General features: G+C 43.1%; 1 protein-coding gene across 6 annotated transcripts in view; it reads left to right on the forward strand.

Annotated features, from left to right (window-relative positions):
• CCDC85B (coiled-coil domain containing 85B) overlaps positions 1–23598 on the forward strand; it is a 77108-nt gene extending 53510 nt beyond the window's left edge. For 4 of the 6 annotated variants that reach the window (XM_088468363.1, XM_088468360.1, XM_088468358.1 and 1 more), the window contains one exon: positions 20507–23598. In XM_088468363.1, the coding sequence (XP_088324489.1) occupies positions 20785–21390 (606 nt within the window). In that variant the 5' untranslated portion in view covers positions 20507–20784 and the 3' untranslated portion in view covers positions 21391–23598. Of the gene's footprint in view, positions 1–17947; positions 17993–18564; positions 18598–20506 lie in introns of those variants that run through there. The other 2 variants (XM_088468359.1, XM_088468361.1) reach the window with 2 other exon arrangements.
• Positions 23599–24472: the final 874 nt, after the last annotated feature.

Raw genomic sequence — 24472 nt, forward strand, 5'->3', positions numbered from 1 at the left:
TATCAAAAAGTACTCTGTGTAAAAGAAATAAATAGGCAACAGCATTTAAGAGACATAAAAAATAATAATAAAATTGTAATGAATGAATAAAGTCCAACTAGTGATAACAACATTGATAGCAGTAGTGATACTACACGCCAGCCAATTTAAATAATCCTATATGATCATGGAGATTCATATTCTACAATATTATTAAATACACTTATAGTACTTTTCTTAATGCAATTATGCCTGAAAAGTGGCTCAGAGCCATCTGTTATTATATCACTATAATTATTTTTAATCTCATAAACATCATTGGTAATTGTTTTTGATATTGATATATAATATACTTTGGTTTGTGGTTAAGTAATGATCATATAGGAGTATAGTTTGTTTGTCGCTATTAGAAATACATATATAGATGTACATATACCACTATTCTCAGAGAAAACGGCAATCACAGAGACCAGTGATACATATCAGACAATTTCACAAAATCACTAGTTGAAAAGTTAGGATAATAAATTTGGATTTGGAGATACCTATACATATATTTATATAGGTATGGATATGGACATATCCTGATATACATGGAAATACTCACTGTATTGTACATAGGATAAAGGGTTGGAAACAAAATTCTTAGTTCTAACCAAAGACATACAACTAGTGTAGTTACATAGGGTATCAGGCAAGGTGGTTACGAGGGACGCTCAACCTGGTTTCAAAAGCCATATTGGGGCCCATTTATCAAAGTGCATTTGAGGTAAATTCCCCGAAAACACCTGTTTTCGGGGGTTTACCTCAAATACTTAGTATCCCCCGGATGTATGAAGGAGGGATCGCAGCAGGTATCTCCGATACCTGCTGCGATCCCTCCATTGCTGTTGGCAGCCGCCTCCCCCATTGGTTTCTATGGGGGATGCGATGCTGCCAAATGTATCAATATCGGGAATGCGAAACATTCCCGATATCGACCCCAGCAGCTAACGCTATCTGAAGATAGCGTTAGCCGCTGTGTCCTATGGGCACTTACCCGCATTTCAGCCGGCGGAGGGATCTACCAGATCCCTCCGCCGGCAATGGGAGCCGCTCATGTGCAGTCTGCGGGACTGCGCATGCGCAGCAGCCCGGAATGCGCTCCGGCCACATCGCAGGGACGGGCTCTTTTCGGAGCCTGTCTCCCTGCATGTGCCGGGTCATACATTCGGCCGGTATGATCGCATTTTGCAATGCGATCATGGGCGCTACTGCATGCCCTGATCGCATTGCAAAATGCGATCCTTAATAAATGGGCCCCTTAGTTCTATACTTTCATTGAGCCCTTGTGGAAAAAGTGTCCCCAGAGTGAAAATCCAATAAGCTTCTCGTTTACAAAGCATTCCATATCTATCTCCTCCTCTATTAGTAGAGGGTATGTGTTCGATACTAGTTACTGTTAGAACCTTATCATCTCCATTGTGTTTGTTCCACACATGTCTGGATAGTCTGTGTGTCATTACGCCCTTTAAAACGTTCCTCCTATGTTCTAAGAACCGGATGTTTAGACTTTGTGTGGTGCGACCACATATTGCATGCCGCACGTACATGTTATTATGTAAATGACATAGTTGGATGGACAATTAATAAGATTTTCAATATTAAACTTCTGGTTCATAGAATAGGAGAAAAATGACTGTTTTCTAAGAGTACTTTTTGATAATAATATTAAACAAAAGGAAATTAAAGTAATACTAAGTGTCTGAAATTGCTATAGAGATAAAACTAAATAAAAGAGAATAGAATAAAATAAGATAAAATGAAATAAAATAACAAACAGCTAATGTAGGATTTGAACCTGGGTCTCCCAGGTGCAGGACTGGCGCCTTGCCTCTGCACTATTTCTGGACATATATTTGTTGTAGAATTATCTCATTATTGGAATATCGAAATAAGAATGCAACTATATATTTTCCCAAAAACAGTGTTCTCAACATATGGAACATTTTTTTTATGAGTGTATATATGTATTTTTTATGTAATATGTCTCTATAAAAATACGGAGATATGCATGCATCAGTGTGGACACACACACACACAGGTGATCCTGATGTGCTTGATCACCATCAGTGGACTGGTTGATTCAAGTTTAAAAACACTGATAGGATCATCAGGAAACTCACCCTCTGATGAAACCGAAAGGACTTGTAGCGGAGAAACGCGTAAGAGCTCCTTTTACACATTACCAGCTGGTTCTCTGCCATGCCAACTGAGAAGCGGTCTTGCAACTGACGAGTGGTCCAGCCAAGCATCGGAGGTCCATGTATGGGATTACCATAATCAGCTTGCAGAGCTAGAACAACTTCGGGAGTGACGCCTGTGAAAATCCATCTGATTCCAACTGACGGATCAGTACACCTTTTACAAAAGCCGGCCGGCAGTAAGGTATTACCATGGAGACTGACTCATGAGAACCAGTCTCTATTTCATTTTTTGCATGGACAGTGCTGTATATCATCGGGGCCAAAGTCCACACTATTGAATTTGTGTCAAAGAGAATCTTAAACGGAGTGTATTAATTACCTGCCTATTAATAGATTGACACTAAGTACTTACTTCAATAACAGCATACATGTGTGTGACTATAAGTCACAGTACTATTGGAGATCCAAACAGATTACCTAAGTACTAACCTTAACAACTCTATATCTATACATACAAATGTGTGGGAACAAGCTATAGTACCATTGGTGATCCATGCTAACCACCTACCTGGATGTCAGTGACTGTATTGTGGAACCATATTTTTTCATTGGCACACTCTATGCAATGATATAGGAGACACCTTCTGCAGAGGTGCATCACTTGTGTCTTTTTAAGAGGCATTTATACTGTATTGAACCAGTTATATTGTATGTTTCTGAAAAAAAAATGTTGGTGTGTGGTTTTTATTTTAGTATATGTATATTTTGATATAATTTTTATGTTGCATATTTATATGTAATACATTTTTTATATATAACGCTCCTTGTCTGGTTTTAGTCAAAAGTCTGGAATATACTATTGGTAAACAGGTTATCTACTACTAAGCTATACAATATGTATATATGTGTATGTATAGTAACAGCTGCTGCTGTGGTGCTGCTGCCAGAACGTATGGTTATAGCATACCCTTAACTCAGGGTTAGCAGATTATTGCGTCCCATCCCCAGGCTAATGCCTTACATTGGCTTGCCTTAAAGTGGGGCAGTACCCCTCCCATGCATATATGTGGCAGCACATATACTAAATTAGAGGCTGGTTTAAAAACCTTCCAGTTCACACCTCAGCCTTCTGTGCTTACCTTACAAGGTATGCATATGTGCATCTATATAGATTTATAATTTATGTGCTCGCTTCGGCAGCACATACACTAACATTGGACCTGAGATTATATAGCCTAGTGTATGTTAGATATGGTGGCTATATGCGCCAGAGCTCATGTTCTACAGCATACCTTGTGATAATCACAAGGACACAAGTTTTTACTAAGCTATGTTTCAGTAAGAGAATCCTGTAGGATTACGGAGTAGCACTTAGGGTTCGAGTCTCAGTGTAAACATTTTAATACGGACCTACGGCCACACCACCCTGAGCACACTTGATCTCCTATGATTTTGGGGAGGAATTCCAGGTGCTCTAAGAAGGTGTATATGTATTTATGTGTGTGTTTGTGTATGTGCGTGTATATATATATATATATATATATTTACAATGACCAATTATGCAGTAAGACAGCCACAATAGTATAATAATTTATCCAATAATATATTGGTATATTAAAAGGATCAATCCTCAAATTAGACCTCTCTGTCTCCAGAGGTAAGAAAGTGACATAAATTAAATAACCTGAGGAGCGCTTAATATTCACAATTACAATCCCCTTATAATATGGTGATATAATATTGGTATAAATATATATATTATGAGTCAATGGAAGATGAGAGTTGACACACAAACCACTTTAATCATTCCAAAACACTTTATTAAAATTTAAAAATACATAATACCTTTTTTATTGTCATATAACCTGTTATTATCCCAATTATAAGGAACAGGGTTATTGAACAAATCTTTGTCAATTGTGACGACAATCGCCCAACGTGTTTTGTCGATCACGACTTTATCAGGGCTTCTGTGGCGTCTTTGACTTGCTTGTCTCAAAATGTGTAAGAAACCACCCTTTTAATGACAAATAATACTGGTTGGTTGATTAGATATATATTTATAATATGTTTTCCATGTGTGCTCCAGGGGCACTACGTGTCCAGGTAGAACTTCGGCTGCTCTAATTGTGGGCATTATGCCCCACATCACTTAGGCCATCGCTTTGCGGCCTTTGATTGAAATCTAGCGTAGTATTGTTCCTTTCAGTAAATTGCAGCAGAGTACGGGTATTCTAAATACCGTATATATTCAGTAGGCTGCGATTTGGAGTTGGAATGAAGGGAAAGTCTTTTCATTACAAGCCTTCTGTATCCCTGTATATGTTCTCTTTCGGGGTATATTCCGGTATTCCAAAGTATTGACTTATCGCAGACTGATCAGATCTAGCTCAGCAAGATCAGTCTCTTTTGCGCTAGCCCCCATATAAGTTTCCAATTAAATATCCGCTCTTAGAGCTTAATCGGTTTAAATTACAACAGACTGAAGTTCCAGTTCTATTCTGCAGCCCTGGGGCCCACCCTCCATGAAGTTAGACAGAGTCAGGTCGGCCTTGCATATATAGTGGGCATTAAGAATGGACTTGGTGGGGCAGGTTCCTGCCGTTCATTATTTTGTTGTTTTCACTATTTTAACAGAGGTCACTGGTTAGTGCTCCTGTGTCATATATGTGAACGACTTAAACGCTACAGGGTCTTAGTTAATATCTTATGCTAGGCTTCCAGTGTCTCTGTCTTTTTAGCTAATAAGCAATACTATGTGTTAATGTAACAATGCTTACCTTACGTCTTGTGGATAGAAGATGTCTCTCTCTCTCTCTTTTTGTAATCTCTTTATTTATAATTTTGATAGTGTATGCATCACAAATATTAACACACACAAAAAATTTATTTTAATAATCAACAATTCAGATATACCAAATATTATATCCAGAAAATAGAACTTTACAGAAAATCCACATCAATCGAATTTTGATTTGTTACAAAAATACATAAAACAATAAAAGAAAAAATATACAGAAAAAGAATAAGAAAAAGAAAAGAGGGGGGATGGGATTAAAGAAAGGCAAACTACGGTTTAGTATATCACTCATGAAAAGCCAAAATCACTCCATTCCGGGCAACTGTCTGTGAGTACCAAGGGCCCCAGGTAGCATGAAACTTATTCATTGAATGGTGAAGGAGTGCAGTGGATGTCTCTCTTTCTCTTCTTATGCACATAGAGTGTTCAGACAGACCATTGTAGGGTATATGTATATTCTCTATATACTTCCCTAAAGGAACATTCTCAGGTAATGAGCTGTTATTTGTGCTTCTGTCAGTCATAGAGTGTGGTCCCTCTGTATGACTATGTACGTCTCCACTAACAATCCTACTCATTTTCTACAGCATCTTCAACTGCATCATCTCCAGGTTGAAGGCCGAACTGTAGAGTGTTGGCTCTCAGTACGCCTATAGACCTTATTGCTACTCTGCATACCTGACTGTGCTGGTCGCTGAGAGTTTGGGAAGGTCAGTGAAATTTCTACAAAGAGACCAGGGAGCTTCAGATCTCTCACAAGTAAGTGGGTTTATTCCACCAATGCCTAGGCAGCTGTTCCGGATAACGCATGCCTGACATTGCACCCTACCTGCTGTCCTAGCTGTCATCCGCCCATATAATGGTATCTTTTCACATCAGTGGACTATATCTTAGAACTTTCTGGTGTGTGGGTCCATAGTTCCAACACACCTGCTGTCCTTGCATTCATTTGAACATATCCGGTACTTGCGCATGCCAGTTGCCCCTGCATCTTAGATTTTTCTTGGTGTGTGGGTCAATAGTCCAATACAGCTTATTCCACCATCCCGGAGAGTTACGTTGTCTGTCTCTGGTGGTGTTAGTATCACCCTCCCTTCATTCCAGAGATTCTGTCTCGGATAGGTGTGAGGATTGTTGGCTGAGGCTTCGACTCCCAGTTTACAGTCGCTGGTTCCAGTTCCATTATCTTAAAAGTTGTATCCCTGTTTTGTGACTCTTCTGCTAGGAGTAATTTCCTCCGTCTTGGAGCTGCTGGCATTCTCTGTCAGGAATCGTTACATAACTCTGCTTTTTTGCCAGATGGAAGATCAATAGTCTCTCTTTAGAGCGCGAGATAAGCTCGCAGGGCTGCTTTACTATGACTGATACTTGTTTTGAGGGCCTTTTTCTGCTTACTCTCTTAGGCTGGACTAGAGATAGCAACACTATTACACTGGAATCTGTTGGGGTTCTGCTTTAGTCTGGATGCCATGCAGGAGGCCGTCTTATGGTTTACTGTTCAGTGCTGGTTTTCATGGCAACGATGCCGCCCCTTGGTTCCCTCTTGGGACAGGTGCCGGTACTCCCCTTCAAGTTTCTCAGCTTGTTATCTGAGGCGCCTTCATGAAAACCCTCCGGTTCTAGCCTCTATAGTTGGATGCTTCCCTTTATTGGGGATGGCCTGTGTCTCTTGCCTGTAGGTTAGATCTTCTTCTGAAGAGATCCTTACAGTTCTTGAACTCTCGATGGCTGTTGTTTCCTTGGTTTTCATACTATGTTTCGGGCCAGGAAGCTGGTCCCGACTGCACACTTCCATCTCTTTTGGAAGTTGTCTGTCGTCTGGCTGATACCGGGGTTTTGGTTGTTTCTTCCAGGAGAACGCGGTTTTCCACCTGGGCTCGCTGAAGGAATCAGGTTGTTAACTTTCTATCTGCTTCCAGAATGGGTTATCCTGCTTGCTGAGCCTCTGCAAGCTGTTGTAGTCTCCAATCTCACTTGGGGCAGCCTCCGCTTCTGCCCTGTGGAATCTCAACTCGTTGGGGGGGGACTTCCTCCGATCTCACCCTTTCGCTAGCTGGAACCCACTCCTTATATGGACCACATCATTTATCCTAGCCACCCAGCGCTGCTTACCTGCCTTCTTGTTTTGGTTTGCTATTTTCTAGTTGGATAGGTTTCTCTGCCTTATATTGTTGTGTGACTGCATGTGTTCCCTGTAGTGGGTCACTCTGTTCTCCTTCAGTTAGTCTTTTTCCGTTCTGTGGACTTCTTCTCCTCGTCTTCCTATTGTCCTCCATCTCCTCTCGTGCTCAGTTTCTTAACTGGGGCTGTCACACTTCTAAATTATTTAAAGTGCGAGGCTCTACTTTACCACCATACATACCCCATTGTTTATGCTCCAGTGTCCCCTGTGGAATCAGAGAAAAGGATTTATCGGTAAGTACCAAAATCCTATTTTTTCTCCTCATCCCTCTGTTACAGGTGGGTGGGGGTTTTGCTTTGTACTTCACATTCACTAGTTATTTGTGAAGGCTGTCATATTACATTGCATTGTTACCTTTATAATTGATATGTCAAAAGGTAAAGGGAAACAAGAGGAGGAGGTTCCTGTGCTGGTTTCATGTAAATCCTGTTTGGCTGGTTTGTCCCCTCAGGACATTATACATGATGGTTTGTGTGCTGTCTGTTATAAAGAACCATCTCACCAGTCCAGTCTACTAGCCCCTGTAAACGAGCCATCTTGGGTGTCCTCCTTGTCTCAGGTGATGAAGCAGCTAGTGGATCATTTGGCTACTCCCAAACAGCCTTCTTTAATGGGATACCCAGAGCAGTTTCATCATGCTATGTTTGCTCCCCCTATACATGTTTCCTGGATGGATGTTTATAGCCACTCAAGTGGCTCAGTCGGCTGTTGCAAACAGACCGGTAGTCACTAAGGCGCCTAAAGGGGTGTTATCTTTTTCTCAGTCTGCTCTGCATTCAGGCTCATCATCAGAGGAATCAGATGATGTGCCGGGTTCTTCTCCAGGGTCTATCTTGGGAGACAAGGACCATCCTTCTACAGTGGATGTCCCTTCTTTGGTCAGGGCGGTCAAATCATTCCTAAATAATCAGGCTGATGAGCCAGCTCCTAGACAGAAGGCTCCAGTGTTTGAACACCAGAAGGTGGTAAAAGATGAGTTTCCTAAATCTGAGCAGCTCACTGAACTTATGAAAGAGGCATAGGGTAAACCAAATAAACGTTTCCATGTTACGAAAAGATTAGCATCTTTGTATCCTTTCCCAGCTACTCAATGTACTAAGTGGGAAATCCATCCTACTGTGGATGCTCATGTGACATATTTAGTCAGGAGTGCTATGTTGCCTATTCCATCAGCATCTTTTAAAGATTCTAAAGATAGAAAAATTTAAACATGTCTTAAAGCAGTATTTTCATTGTCTGGAGCTGTTATTTGGCCGGCCATGGCTGGGGCTTGAGTATTCAAGGCTGTTGAAGAATGGACGGGGGCATTGGAAGATACTCTTGTCAAATGCTACCTGAGAACAGCTAACATATATCTCCCACATACGGGAATCGGCCTCCTAGCTTCTATAGCATCGGCCGCCTTGGTTGTGGCTCATAGAGCCCTTTGTTTAAGGTCTTGGAAAGCAGATATGGGGTCAAAGAAGGCTCTGGAATTCTTACTTTTTTTAAAATATACTTTTTGGAGCAGAGTTAGATAAGATAGTGGCTACTCTGGCAGCTTCAAAATCTGCAGGTCTGCCATCAACAGCTACATTAAAATCTAGGCAGTCTACTTTTTGGTCCTTTTGTTCCCACGGACAAGCAAAAGGGCAGTCTTCCTCCAGGCCGTCTAGTTCTCGCAGGACTATCAAGCAGCAAACTAAGAGGTCCTGGCCGGCCAGATGTCCAGCTTCTAAGCCGGACGACAAATCCTCTGCCTGATGGGGCAGGCCTCCACCTGGGGGATCCCAGGGTGGGGGGCCGACTTCTTCAATTTGCGGACTACTGGCATCAAGCAACAACATGCCTGCGTCCGAGAAGTGGTCTCAGGGGTATGCTCTCACTTTCTGGAGGCATCCTCCTCAGAAGTTTTTTTATACTACCCCATCGGAACCTATCAAGGCCTTGGCCCTACAGTAGGCCATTTACTCCCTGCTGCAGGCAGGGCTGATAATCCCGGTTCCTGTGGTTCAACAAGGAAAGGGTTATTATTCCAAACTATTTTTGGTTCAGAAACCAAACGGGTCTCATCGCCCTATTCTAAATCTGAAAACCCTCAACAAGTTTACCTGTGTACCTAAGTTCCATATGGAGACTCTCCCATCAATTATTTTGGCAATGGAGCCTGGGGATTTTGGGCCTGATTCAGACCCACTCGCGAGCGGCTGTCCGCTCGCAAGTGGGTCGATGTTATGGACTGAGCATGCGCACGACGGAGGGAGCTCCGTCGTGCGCATGCGCCAGACGCGACGAGCGAAGGAAAGTCCTTCGCTCGTTGTGTCCGATCAAAGGGGGCGTGCTGTCAATGTTGATTGACAGCACGCCCCCTTTGGTGGGCGTGCCGGGGGCGTGCCTCCCTGCCGGGGGCGTTCCCACGGGAACGCCTCCCGTCAGAAGCCGGCCCACTGACATCACTAGTGATGTCAGTGGGAGTGATTTTGGCTCTGATAGAGCCAAAATCACTCCGGAGCTTGCGGTTGAAAACCTCAACCGCAGGCTCTGGCTCGCAAATTCGATGGTCGCGATGGTCTCGACCATCGCGCCCATCACAATGCACGCTCGTATAGCCTGTGGGTGGTGACCCACAGCTATACGAGCGTCCAGGAGGACGCTCTGAATGAGGGCCCTTATGGCTTCCCTGGACACTCAGGATGCATACCTGCATGTGCCAAATACGCCATCCCACCAACAATTTCTATGGTTTGCTGTCCTAACAATTCAGGCACTGCCCTTTGGTCTATCAACAGCCCCTCAGGTCTTCACCAAAATAATGGCGGTGATGACGGCCTACCTCAAGCATCAAGGAATCAGAATACTGCCATACCTGGACGACCTTCTGATATTGGCACAATCTCCGGCTGTTCTACAACACCATCTCCAACTGACCATTGTCTGCCTACAGACGCACGGCTGGATATTCAGTTCTTTATCTCCAATACAGCGGATGGTACATCTGGGGGCACCTCTGGATTTTCAGGCACAAAGGGTGTTTTTGCCAGAGGACAAGATTGCGGCCTAATCATTGCGAGTACGCAAATTGCTACTCAATCGAAGGGTATCCATTCTATCAGCTATGCAGGTCTTGGGGTCAATGGTATCCACCTTTGACATGGTGGAATATTCTCAGTTCCACTCCAGGCCTCTGCAGCAATTGATTCTGTCCTGTTGGAATGGACAGTATCATCTAATACGGTCCCAGAGAATCCTTCTTACTCCGGAGGTTAGTCTCTCTCTCGTGGTGGCTACAAAAGGATCACCTGGACAAAGGTCACCCATTCTGGATCCAAATTGGATGCTCCTCACCACAGACAACAGTCTTTGCAGATGGGGGACGGTGACAGGTTCTCACACTTTTCAGAGAAGATGGACAAATCAGGAAAGTCATCTGTTATAAACATTCTGGAGCTTTGAGTATACAAAGCACTTATGGCACAGGACCTGCTCCAGGGCAGGCCGGTCCAGATCCAGTCCGACAACTCAACCACTGTAGCCTATCTCAGTCATCAAGGAGGCACACGAAGTCACGCAGCCATGAGGGAAGTTAAAAACAAATCTCAGCAATATTCATCCCGGGAGTCCTCAACTGGGAAGCGGACTTCCTAAGTCGTCGACATACACGGCGGAGAGTGAGCTCTCCACCCAGGGTTTTTCCAGCTCCTGGTGAACAAATGGGGCCTACCAGATGTAGACCTTTGCCAGCTGTGAGAACTTTTTTACAGGGTGTTCTCCGAGTTCAGCCACCCTTTCTCCCACCGATGGCACCGTGGGATTTGTCCTTGGTTCTCAAGGGGCTGCAAGTTCCCCCATTTGAACCTCTGGACTCAGTAGATTTGAAATGGTTATCAGTGACAACACTTTTTCTCCTCGCTATCTCCTCTGCACGCAGAGTCTCTGATTTGGCAGTGCTCTCTTGTCGCTCCCCCTTTTTGATTTTTCAAAACCTTCCTAAGGTAGTGCTTTTTTCATGTGAATGAAGAGATTGTGGTTCCAGCTTTTCAGTCTTCAGACCTTTCTGTAGGTGAAGTCTTCATTGATGTGGTTTGTGCTCTCTGTATCTATGTGGATCATACAGACTCTTTTAGAAAATTAGACGCTCTTTTTGTATTATATGGTTTTTGCAAACGAGTAACAAACGAACTCTGGCTCGATGGTTACGTATGACTATCGCTCAGGCATACACACAGGCTGATCTCCCTGTCCCAAACACGGCGACAGCACATTCTACCCGGTCTGTGGGACCATCGTGGGCATTCCGTCGTGGTGCCTCTGCTGAACAATTGTGCAAGGCAGCCATGTGGTCTTCTGTCCACACTTTTCTTAGGTTATATGCCTTTGACACTTTTGCCTTTCAGGATGCTTCCTTTAGGCGGCGGGTTCTCTTTTCTGCTAGGGGAACTGCTTTAGGACATCCCCATGAACCCTGAAGAAGAAGAAAAGAGTTATGGTGGACTTACTGTAGACTTTGTTAACTCTTTTTCTTTGAGGTCCATAGGGTCCACAGGGCACCCATCCTGACGCTCCAGGGTGCATTGGGTAATTTTTCTTTCGGTCACGGTTTCCCTCTTTTTCTGTGAGTGTTTCTGGTGTACAGTTGTTCTTCCTTCTCCTTTCTCCTGCTCCTGCCTTGGGCTTGTGTACTTAACTGAAGGCCTGTGGCCAGGGGCGTGGTATATGTGGAGGACAACCTGGGGAATCCTGGGAGCTGAAAGCTTAACTGTTTGGTGCTTGGATCACTCCAACCACATTATCCCCCTGGTATCCCTGTGGACCCTATGGACCTCAAAAAAAACAAGTTAACAAAGGTACATCTACCATAATTCTTTTTTTCCCTGTCCATGCGCAGGGAGCTCTGCAGGTGCTATTAGGCACCATAGGGTTTTACCATGTTAGACCGCAGATCTGTGATGTTACCCTGAGGATCCTGTCCTGAGTAAGGTAGAAAATTGAAAAGGAGATTGTGGTCAGTCTGCCCACTTTCATCCGTAGGATTGTATTGAGGGAGGCATAAAGAAACAAGTGGCCAGCAGCTAGCTGACAGTATATCAAGCCGCATGCTGCTAAAACTCTCCACTGGGTGCATTCTAATACCGTTTTTGAATGAACCAACTACTGGATGTCTAATGTGTGCATCCCTCAGATTATTAACTTTAAACTTTGTAGGCATGGAGCTCTGCTAGGACTAAGCTTGCCTACTCTCCCTGATTGTCAGGGAGGCTCCCTGAAGAATCTAGCAATCTCCCTGATTGCACCTTACTCTAATTATAAGGCTGTTATATACGAAAAACAGATTTATACATTCAAATTATAGATGAGCAGTTCCGGTTCTCCGAGAACCGGACCCACCGAACTTCGTGTTCCAAGGCGAGATCCAAGTCCGGCTCAAGTTTTCCCGCCTGTCTCGGATCAAAAAAGGAGACAAAATGCGTCATCCTCCCGCTGTCGGATTCTCACGAGTTTTGGATTATATAAAGGTCCCAGCGATCTGCGCCATTTTCACTCCGACTGTGGAGAGAGAAGCTAGCAGACATAGGCCCTCATTCAGAGCCGTACGCTCTGAGCAGAGCGCACGCTCTGAATGAGGGCCGGGCTCCATTTTCATGGAGCATCCTCCTGGACGCTCGTATAGCTGTGGGTCACCACCCACAGGCTATACGAGCGTGCATTGTGATGGCCGCGATGGTCGAGACCATCGCGACCATCGAAATTGCGAGTCGGAGCCTGCGGTTGAGGTTTTCAACCGCAAGCTCCGGAGTGATTTTGGCTCTATCCGAGTGGGCCGGCTTCTGACGGGAGGCGTTCCCGTGGGAACGCCCCCGTCAGGGAGGCACGCCCACCAAAGGGGGCGTGCTGTCAATCAACATTGACAGCACGCCCCCTTTGATCGGACACAACGAGCGAAGGACTTTCCTTCGCTCGTCGCGTCTGGCGCATACGCACGACGGAGCTCCCTCCGTCGCGCGCATGCTCAGTCCATAACATCGACCCACTTGCGAGCGGACAGCCGCTCACGAGTGGGTCTGAATCAGGCCCATAGTCAGCTACTGTCAGTGTGTGTATCCAGTCGGGGTCTTGGCCTGAAGGCTGCTGCTGTGTTGTCCATAAAGGGGCTTGTATGTAAAGGGGGGCTTCCTTCAGCAGGTGCTGCAGCTGTGTTGTCCGGGGGGGTGATCTATCAATTAGGGGTGCTCTTCCCCAGTGAAAAGAAAAAAAAGTATTTTATTTTATTCCTGTGTGTGTACATTAGCAACTTAGCTGTGCTACTGTTCAGTGACACTGCCGCAGTTTATCGTCCACGTATTTGTGACTCTGCAGGTGGTCTGTCTGCACTCGGCAGGGGTGCTTTGTTGTCCATAAAAAAGGGGTGCTGTCTGTGTTGTTCATCAAGGGGCTGCTGCCTCATTCAGGGGTGCTCTCCCCAGTGTCCAAAAAAATAAAAGTGCTTTTTTTTTGTGTGCGTGTGTTAGCAACTTAGCTGCGCTATTATTGTTTGGTGACACTGCCGGCCAGATCGCAGTTTATTGTCCACGTATTGTGATGCTGTAAGTCATAGCACAGTGTGTTATTCTTATTCATAAAAAATATTGTGACACTGTAAGTGGTAGTGCAGTGTGTTATTCTTTTCTTCTTCCTAAAAATATTTTGTCACTAAGTGGTAGCACAGTATTTTACGATGAAAAAATCTTGTACCGCTGTAAGTGGTAGCGCAGTATTTTACTTTTAAAAAAATCTTGTAACACTGTAAGTGGTAGCGGAGTGTGTTATTCTTTTCTTATTCATAAAAAATATTGTGACACTAAGTGGTAGCACAGTGTGTTATTCTTTTCTTCATAAAAATGATTGTGACACTGTAGGTCATTGATACCGCAGTGTAATATTTAAAATTGGTACAAACTGTGTGTGCTGTACCCCACTTCATTCATGTTTGTTGATATGGAGAACGATCAGTTGAGAGGAGAGTAGGAACCACATACTAGTGCTGGAGCTGCTGCAAGTGCCACCAGTCATGATGATACTAACCCATATACATCATCTACTAAAGCCAATGCCCTAGAGCATACAGGGCTTAAGACATGGCATCTAAAATCAAGAACCAATCTTTTACAGTGGTAAAGAAAAAAACATCAAAGGGAAAGTTAGCTGCAGAAAGACATAAAATCGTCAATATGCCTTTCACCATATGAAGTGGCAAGGAAAGGCCTTGGCCTTTATTTATGACTGGTGGTTCTGACTCTTATGATGATGTAAGCACAAGTGAACATGCTGACATAGAAATCGAGTATGCTTCTGTGGAAGTGCACCAGGATGAGCAGGATATTTGTGTAGCTGACGCTAATAAGGATGTTTTTGATGAGGATGTTGTTTGTGTAAATCTGGCACCAGTGGAACAAACAGTTATTACCCATGATAAGGAAAAGCCCATTGTCATGCCTGGGCACAAGACAAAATAAATCAACTTCTTATGTGTGGAATTATTTCTACCCAAATCTGGACAACAATTGTCAAGTCATCTGTACTCTTTGTAAAGCCAGAGTAAGTAGATGTAGGAACCTTAACCATCTACGAATCTCCTCCATGTTACGTCATCTGCAGTACATCTATTAAAAATTTTTATGTGTATTGTGTTGACTCATCTGCATCACCAGTGGGTCTTTTTGGAAAGTCTAGTTTTTTCTCAGCAGATGCACTTGCTGGAGAAACTGAAGGAGAAGCCATCACTGCATCACGTGCCACTTGAACTGACAATTTGCTTATCAACAGCTCTTTGCATCTCTTCAGATCCATGTCCGTTGGGAAGAAGAACACAATGTATGACTTCAATCTTGCGTTTGCTCTGTTCAGCTTGCCCACATATTTGTGGTTAAGTGGACAGTGGGTACAACAGCATTTTGGAGGCCATTAATTAAATTTTTTTAATGACCCTGTACAGGTTGGGAATTGCTTTTCTAGTGAAGTGGAATTTTGATGGGATTTGATAACAGGCAAACATGACCTCAACTGTCTAAAACCCACTGAATTATTGGCAAATATTGGACACACATCTAACACCAGCATAGATGTTATGGCGTCAGTGATCTGCTATGCAACTGGGTGACTTCTGACATACTTGCTCCCCCTTGCAAAGGATTGTTTAACAGTCAATTGTTTTTTAAAGTACTATTAGTAGCCTTCCTAGTCGCCTTCTGGGATGAAAATCCACTCCCAGCGCAGGCATAGCGCTCAAGGATTTTTCTAGGGCAAGGACCGATGTGAATGAGTAAAATATTTTTTGTAAATGCCTCCCCTCCTCCCTCATAAATTTGCTTCGGAATCAAAAAATTAAATTATATTTACTACTAATCAACCCTTCCTGTCCCTGCCTTAAACTACATACATACTCCAACTCCCTCAGGCCTCTTGATTAATGAAAACATATGTTTCCTTATGTGCCATGTTGGAGGTTGAACTGCCACGTGTTTGTACCGCCCACTGCTGCCCCTTAGCTTAGTCAGCCAGCTAATTTATGTGATTTTTAGACATTTTTGAAAAAAAATACAGATCCAAAACCAAAACACGCAAGGGGCGGTTTTGGCAAAATCCAGATCCAAAACACAAGGAGATACAGATCCAAAACCAAAACATGGGGGTCGGCGCACATCCCTAATTCAAATGGGATCATTAGTATAATTTCCCTGCATTGGTTATTTGGCACAATGATCCCTATGGCTACATGCATTTTCTGAGAAATATCAGTGTGTTTCCATCTCCAATTTCGATTTTACTAACTGCTTTGGGGCTCATTTACATTTGTATGTATATCAATTTTATGACACACCTCTCAGATGTAGTAGTTTATGCCAACTTTAATAACGTGCGTTTATACAGTAGGTGTTGGTTTCACAATCTCACTGAAATGCTTTTTTAAAAGTAGGCTAGGACATGTCTTTCTTCAATAGTTCTGATTGGTTCAATAAGTGTCTTAGACCCATTAGGCAAAATAATAAGTATAGAAAGTTTCTGTTAATGTATATATTTTACTTTACAGGGCCATATTTATCAATATGAGGCGATAGCAATGATTTGTCTTTCTCAGCAATAGACTTTCAGTTATCACTGCAATTTATTCTTAAAAACAATAAATCTAAAAATGTATGTGTTATTTAAATCACTAAAGCGTTCTTATATTACCATGCTTTGGTATCACATTCTGAAATGGCGATAGTGAAAGGAGGACTGCAGATGTGCTCATACTACTGCTGTGTTTGGGGGTGATTCAGCAAGGATCGCAATTACAAAGCTGCACACAGGCAGCTTTGCAATTCCGTCCTTTCTATTATGCAAATGCAGCAAGAGGTGTATGACACCCCTGCTACATTTTCGATCCCAGCACTGCGATGGAGGTCACAGGCTGGGATCACCATCGCGACCATCGGTGGTTGATGGTCGCAATGGGTGATGCCGCTAGTCAGCTGAGTAAGCCTCAGCTTACTCAGGCTGGCCAGCTTTTGAGCCCAGGACACTGCTTCGGTCGGCGCAGTCCCTGGGCTTGACCCTCCTGGAAAACGAGGTGGACATGTTTCCAGACCCCTCCCTGCACCACCCCTCAAATCCCTCTGTCTGTCAATCAGGCAGAGGCATAGAAGGGTCTGCATGCGACTACGCAGGACCCATTCTGCGCACTTGCAGAACAGGTCCTGCGCACACGCAGATTCCCGGTAATCGTGAAACTGCTGAATCAGGCCCTTTGTTAAATAGGCTTCCTCATACTATGCATGGAAGCTGTAGAGACCATCTAATCTTCTGTGGATTCTAGAATGGGAGCTATATATTCTCGAGGGAGAAAAATGGCTTTTCTCCCTTTAAGAGATATTCCCATTACACAGACATTCCCTGTTTTCTGGAATGGCATAGCATTTTCCTCTCCGAGTTGTATTCTCCAGCTTATCGGAGGTACCTCACACACAGCCTCATCCCTGAAAAAGTAATAATAAAAAAAGTCCCGTTGTCCTCTCGTGATTAATTTAAGACATAAGTGAAACTAAACCTAAAAATTATTTCGGTAAAAATGGAAATTAAGGAAGAATTTGACCTTAGTGTGGATTTAGGTTTGACTAAGCCGTGATACTATTGCCCTCTTTACGGAGTACAGGTTGAGTCTCTCATATCCAATTATTCTGAAATACGAAATATTCCGAAATACGGAATAATTTTGTTATGACTGAGATAATGAAACCTTTGATTTTTGATGGTTCAACGTACACAAACTTTGTCTAAGGCACAAATTATTAAAAATGTAGTGTACAATTACCTTCAGGCTGTGTATAAGGTGTATATGAAACATAAATGAATTGAATTTCTGTACACAAACTTTGCTTGAGCCACAACATTATTGAAAATATTGTATAAAATGACCTGTAGGCTGTCTATATAAGGGGTATATAATACATAAATGCATTCTCTGTGTATATTTGGGTCCTATTCCCAAGATATCTCATTATGATATGCAAATATTCCAGAATACAGAATATTCCGTTATCCAAAATAACCCTGGTCCCAAGCATTTTGGATATGGGAGACTCAACCTGTACCTGCAAACCTGCATACATAGGCGCAGATTGATTTCATATTTGTGTGTATATATATATATACACATATATATATATATATATATTACACACAACACATAGAGCACATCTACTTTGTGTATGTTACAAGCTGGTTGTGAATACAGGATTTCCTGAGCTCTCAGCCCGTGACGTTACACACCTCCCTTCATCTCCCCCCCCCCCCCCCTTCCCTCCCCCAGCTCTCTCGCTCCCACTCTCTCCCCATCAGCTGCAGGAGCAGGTTAGTCGTCTCTTTTTATTGCTGATCTGTGTCACACTATGCTCTATACTCTATAAACCATTATTACTGTTTTCAATCCTATTTCCTCTTGTCCTTCAGTATATGTATTTCCCTCTGCTGTCCTTTTCCTTTAGATCTCCATGTTCCTTTCTCATATCTGCAATTGTGTTTCTCTCTGTATTTCTCCATTTCCTTTACCTTGCGTCTCAGCCTGCTTCATGTCTTGTCCTCACAGCCACCCTGCTGTAATCATTCCCTCTTTCCTATCAATCTTGTGGCCCTGTGGTGAAATCCTTGGCTTCTGTAATAATTATACATTCCTTTTGCCTTAATTCTGCTGAGAATCTTCCATTTTATGTGAATACCACCATGCCTGGCTGGCTATATCATACCAGCATTGCTTTCTGTTATCTCTCTTTTTTTATAGCACATGAAAAATCCTTTTTACACCCTTCTTTCATTCCCTACACCCCCTGCCTCTCATACCTACATGTTATATTATACCTTTCTCAGCTTCTCACATCAATCTAATCTAACATTTCACCCTCCCTCTTTCTGTCATTCTTCCTCAGGTTAAAATGTTTCCTCTCCAATCTCTGCGTATGGTACAGTATATATGAATGTCCCTATTGTATCATGTGATTTATTTGACTCCCTACTGCAGTATAAATCTACCTCTTGAATTTTCTCCCCTCTCTCTGCTACTCTTGATTCATATCTAGTGTCTCACCCATATTAATGTTTTTTCTTTCCACATTTTTATGTTATTGAAAAAATATTTATCTACTATGCTCCTACCAATAAAAACCCACAGTATGTTTTCTGCACTTTCTCCCAGACTATGGGCAGGCACCTAGAACCTGGAACTTCATCCGCGTCACCACCTCACATTCCTCCTGTCTCTTATTCGTCACTCTCAGGCCTGAAAAATATATATTTTGTTTTGTCTTGAAGGAAAAAATGGCCTGAAGAATTTTCCAGCAACCTGCAGCTGTGAGCAGGAGTAGGTTTAAATAGCGACACCAAGTTGACTAAATTATATGTTTAGCCGGTATGTAGTCAGGAAGCCGGCGGTTGAAATGCCGACCACCGTCTTCACGACTGTGAGATCCCGCCATGGGACTAATGATAGGCGTCTAAATACTGATGCCTATCATCAGCCCCACGCCGAAATCCCGACGCCCGGCATACCGAACGTAGGTAAGATGGGCGTCGGGACCTGTTAGCCGCACGGGGGTTAGGTTTAGAGACTCCCAGGGGGACTTAGGGTCAGGCACCCCCCGGGAGGGTTAAAATTAGGCTAGGGGAAGGGCGGGTTAGGGTCAGGCACCCCCGGGAGGAGGTTAGGGTTAGGCACCCCCCGAGAGGGTTAGGTTTAGGGAGGGGGGTTAGGTTTAGGCACCCCTGGGGGGAGATTAGGGTTAGGCACTAGGGGGGGAGGTTAGGGCTAGGGCACCCCCAAGGGAGGGTTGGGGGGAGAGGGGGGAGGGTTAGGATACTTAAGGCGCCGTTGGGATCTTCATCTACCGGACTGCCGACGTCTGTATTTTATCCGCTGGGCTTAGGTCCAGTGGTATGTCATACTGATTCCGTTTAGCCAATCGTATGGGATTAAGCACAAAATACATCTGTTAAATTTGAAGCGAGGCAACCATAGGCCACTGTAAAAGGTAGCAGGGATTGTTGAGACTTAAAAAAAAAAAAGGAAACAGTATTGCAGCAAACGTAGACACTATTGAGACACAATTTCTTTGACAAGGTAACACCAATTTACTAAAAATACTTTAACGCTCACCTCAAGTTCGGTCTTATAGGATTTATTTGTAAAGAAATTCACTGTATACTAGAGTCCTATCTTTTTTTTTATATATATATATATATACTTTTACAATGTATGCTACTGTAATATAAATGCTTTATTTGATTCTATGTAGGAATGAGAGGTCATTATCTTATTTATCAGGCCAGGCAGCCCAATATCCAAGGACACCCCTGGTTGCATTGTTTATTGTTCTTTGGACAATTGCACGTAAAGCATATCATAGAATTAGCACAGAAATGAAATATAAATGTATACAGAACATACTGTAGATTGCTCAAACAATTTAAAACAATAGCGGACACATGCTTTATGCAGTTATTAAATCTATAGAACTTCATAACTTCATAAGTGTCTCTGTTTTTCCATTGATATATGTTGGATCAAGCAATATAATAAGTTAGACTTATCCTGGTAAGATAGGTAGAATCGTTAGGTTCTGCTTTAAACAAACAAATATTCGTATGCCATAATAGTTTTTTTTTTTTTAGACAAAATAACTTTTACTGCAGTGGCTAAGGCACATTTACTGCCATTGCATTTAGATGCTGCATGGCAACCAATTAGACACCTGCTTTCATTGTCTAACTTGCAGTAGTAAAAAAAAAAAAATCTTATTGCTGATTGGTCGTGTGCTTGTCTGTATTTATACTGCCACAATCTACTTAACTAATGTATCTTATTCTTCTGCTTAGGCACTTTCAGCCTACTCCATCTACATTTCTGTGAGATGAGGAATGTGGACGAAAAGGACAGCTAACAGAAGTGTCCTGGCATCCCAGCATTTCATCTTGTCAGCCTGTCAGGCATTTTATGGGCTGTGGTCTAATAGTCCTGACACGTTTTACATCTTACCCCAGCAGTTTCCTTGCCCAATTTTGTCATAATATTTTGTGGCTGCAGTTACATTTTAAAAAGGCCAAAAGTTCCTGATTTTATTTACTGAGGCCGCTACAGAGGATATATATACAGGATGAACGAAGAATGTGGCCTGCTGGGTCGGGACCTTTCCAAGGTGACAGATGAAGAAATGCTGTCCCATAGCAAGGAAGAACTTGTGAGGAAATTGAGAGAAGAGGAAGCTGAAAAAATGGCTGCTCTTATCCAAAGGGGCCGTCTTATCAAAGAGGTTAACCGCCAGCTCCAAGGCCACCTGACAGAGATTCGAGAGTTAAAGCAAGTTAACCATCGTCTTCAGGAGGAAAACAGAGAGCTGAAAGATCTTTGCTGTTTCTTGGATGATGATAGATTGAAAAGCAAAAAGTTAGCTAGTGAATGGCAACTATTTGGGTATCATGCAGCAAAAGTGTTAAGGGAGGACTTGGGTGGGTATCTGAAAAAACTTTCTGAGCTTGAGAGACGTCAGGATGAGCTTGTACGAGAGAATTCATGCCTTTCTGAAGTTTTTCTGGCTCTAGAGGAAGATGGGTCTTCCATAAGGCACCATGCCAGTCCTGTGGCTTCATCAGAGCTAAGTCTGTTACCATGTGGACCACGAGACTTGGGAGATGGGAGTTCCAGTACGGGCAGTGTAGGGAGTCCAGACCAACTCCATGTTGTTTGTTCACCTGATGACTGAAAGTGGGTGGGAATTTCAAAATGGTGAATGTATGTAGCTATGAATGAAAAATGATTGGCCTTTTAAATGCGACTATAAGGTCAAATGAACCACTAATGGGGTAGGGGGGATTTGGGGTTACAGCTTGGTATTTTTTCCATCTACTCCTCTTTGTGTATATATTATACATTTAAAACTTTAAAGCCATTTATTTTCTGTAAATAAGCAGATAAAATACATTTTATGATCCCAGTCACTGGTCTCTGTATATATACAGTGAGTGAATACTCACTCTCCGGTCCCAATCACTAATTTCTGTAAATATACAGGTGAGATAGTGTAGAGCTCAGTCTCTACTCCCAAGTAACTGGTCTCTGTATATACAGTATATACAAATGAGACAGTGCTCATTCTCTCGCCCCAGTCACTAATCTCTTTATTTATACTGGTGAGCTATAGCTCAGTCACTACTCCCCAGTCACCGGTCTCTGTATATATATACAGGAGAGATATAGCTCAGTCACTTTTTCCCAGTCACTTGTCTCTGTATGTATACAGGTGAGTCATAGGTCTTTGTATATATTCAGGGGAGATATAGTTCGGTCACTGATCCCCAGTCACTCATTTTCCAATCACTGGTCTCTCTCTATATACAGGTGATATATAGCTCAGTCACTAATCCCCAGTCACTGGTCATTTGCATATTTACAGGTGATATATAGTGCAGTAACTACTCCACAGTCACTGGTCTCTCTATATATACAGGTGATATATAGCTCAGTCACTAATCCCCAGTCAGTGGTCTCTGTATATATACAGGTGATATATAGCTCAGTCATTGCTCCCCAGAAGCTGATCTCACGGGTTGAGTACGGGATGCCAACGCTCGGGATCCCAGCCGTCAAAATCCTGACGCCGGCATCCTGACAGGATTAGTATACAGACACCTGTAGGTCGGTATCATAACCATCCCCCTTTCCCTAACCTCCCCCCCTAGTGCCTAAAACTAACCTCCTTCCCGCACCCTAAACTTAACCCTCCCCCCTAGTGCCTAACCCTCCCTCTAGTGTCTAACCCTCCCCCTAACCCCGCTACTTACCGTCGGGATGCCGGCACCGGGATTCTGACAGGTATTGGGATTCCGGCGCCGGTATTCTAAGCGCCGGCATCTCGCACGCCTGGATATTGACTGTATCCTGATTTCAATATACAGACTGGTGAAAGACAACTCAGCTACTTGTCCACTGTTATTTTATTATAAGGACATAATTCTGATTCGTTTCAAATGTGTTTTTGTAAATAAAATTACTTTAATTTTAGCCACGGTTTGCTAGACATTTTCCATGAAACTGCCTAATCAGGTATAAGTTTGAAATTATTTTCCCTGATTGCCAAACAGCCCATCAATTGCAATCCATGCATTGTACAGACCCCAGCATCTACGCAAAACATCAATCAGATATGATACTTGGATCATGTCTGCACGTGGCTCAGGGTAGCTTTAATATGGCCACCAGGGGAAACATACAATCTTATACATGGTTGGGCAAACCACATACATCCAAAGAATAAAATGCTAAAAATGTAATTAAAAGCGTTCTTGAAATAAAGAAATCTGAGGCAGTATTGTCTTTTAGCATAATGCCCAAAATGTGAATATGGGGCTTGATTCATTACGGATCGCAACTGCAATTACGCACGCAGTCCCACTGAGAAAATATGATAATGTTTGCAATCGCAATGCCGTCGCAGCCTAACATAAGGATGCCCACTTCCTCCTACTCACATCCGTAATACTTAGCAAAACAGTGAAACCATCGGTAACATTGAGTATCATCGGAGCCTCAAACACAATTGAGTTGCACAAGGTCAGACCTTACTCAGAAATTGCTAACCTTGTTGCACGCAGTGGGAGCTCAAGCTGCATATACCATCGCAGTGGCTAATTTATGCACGCCCCTGTAACGTCGTTCAAACACACTGACGCGCCTGCTTTTCGCCGACCGCCCTCAATCACACCCCCCCAATCAATCCCCCCAAATGCCCACTTCCTGTCAATTGGTCTGTGTAGTGTCTGCGATCGCAGTGAGACCTACGTGTGATGCATGCACAGAACGCAACAATCAGCCATATGCACGTATTCGCAGTTGCGATCGGTAATGAATCAGGCCCATGAAGCAGATAATGTTAAATCTGTCTGTCACAGTTGTAAAATGTGAAATAAATGCATTTCCTATCAATTATAGTGATTTGTATTCTGGTAGATTTGTAGCTAGGGGATTAGGCCAGGACAGTGCGCTGTAGTTTAGTTACAGTGGTTTCGCACGTCTCAGCTGCAGTTCATCTGCGCTGAAAATTGCTTTGGGAATGCCCTCAGGATGTTGATGGTGGCCAGTTGTTGAAATTATCATTTTACCCTAAAGGTGGGTACACACCTGACAGATCTATATCGGCAGATGATGGTTGTTCATACACACTGAACAACCATCATCTACGAACCCCTCCATGGCGGCTCTGCGGTGAAGTGTACGGGTGGTCAGCTGACCGCCAGTACACACAGCACGATGAGCAGATACATATATCTGTGAACTACATCGTTCACAGACATATCGTTTGTACACACTGGCTAACAGGTACACCATATAGCGGCCCTTCAATTGAACGGAAGATATGTCGGCCAGTGTGTACCCAGCATTAGTGTATACACAGGCCAACAACAGCCCAGTCACATATGTACATATACTTTACCTGTTAGTATCTCACTCTGTATATAAAACATGCACACACACAGATCCGAATATATGTGTGTGTGTGTGTAACTGTGTATATATATATATATATATAATGCGTGTGTGTATGTAAGTGCTAGAGTCATAATTTATGCTTAAGAAAATGTCCATTTTTCTGTGCATAGATGGAGCAATTTCAGGCAATTCACTGTACAGAAACCGGCGCAGTCCTCGCTCATCACTCATTAGCCCCATAGTGTGCACACAAATGATGGATGTATGTAAATGTGATCAAGTAAAGTGAGCTCATGCTTATCATAATGTGCTCCTTATTGGCAATGCCCCGTGGAAGTGATCTAACAGGCTTCATGCAT

This window comes from Taudactylus pleione, unplaced genomic scaffold (genome assembly GCF_031769625.1).
Source record: "Taudactylus pleione unplaced genomic scaffold, aTauple2 ptg000085l, whole genome shotgun sequence".
Taxonomy (NCBI): Eukaryota; Metazoa; Chordata; class Amphibia; order Anura; family Myobatrachidae; genus Taudactylus; species Taudactylus pleione.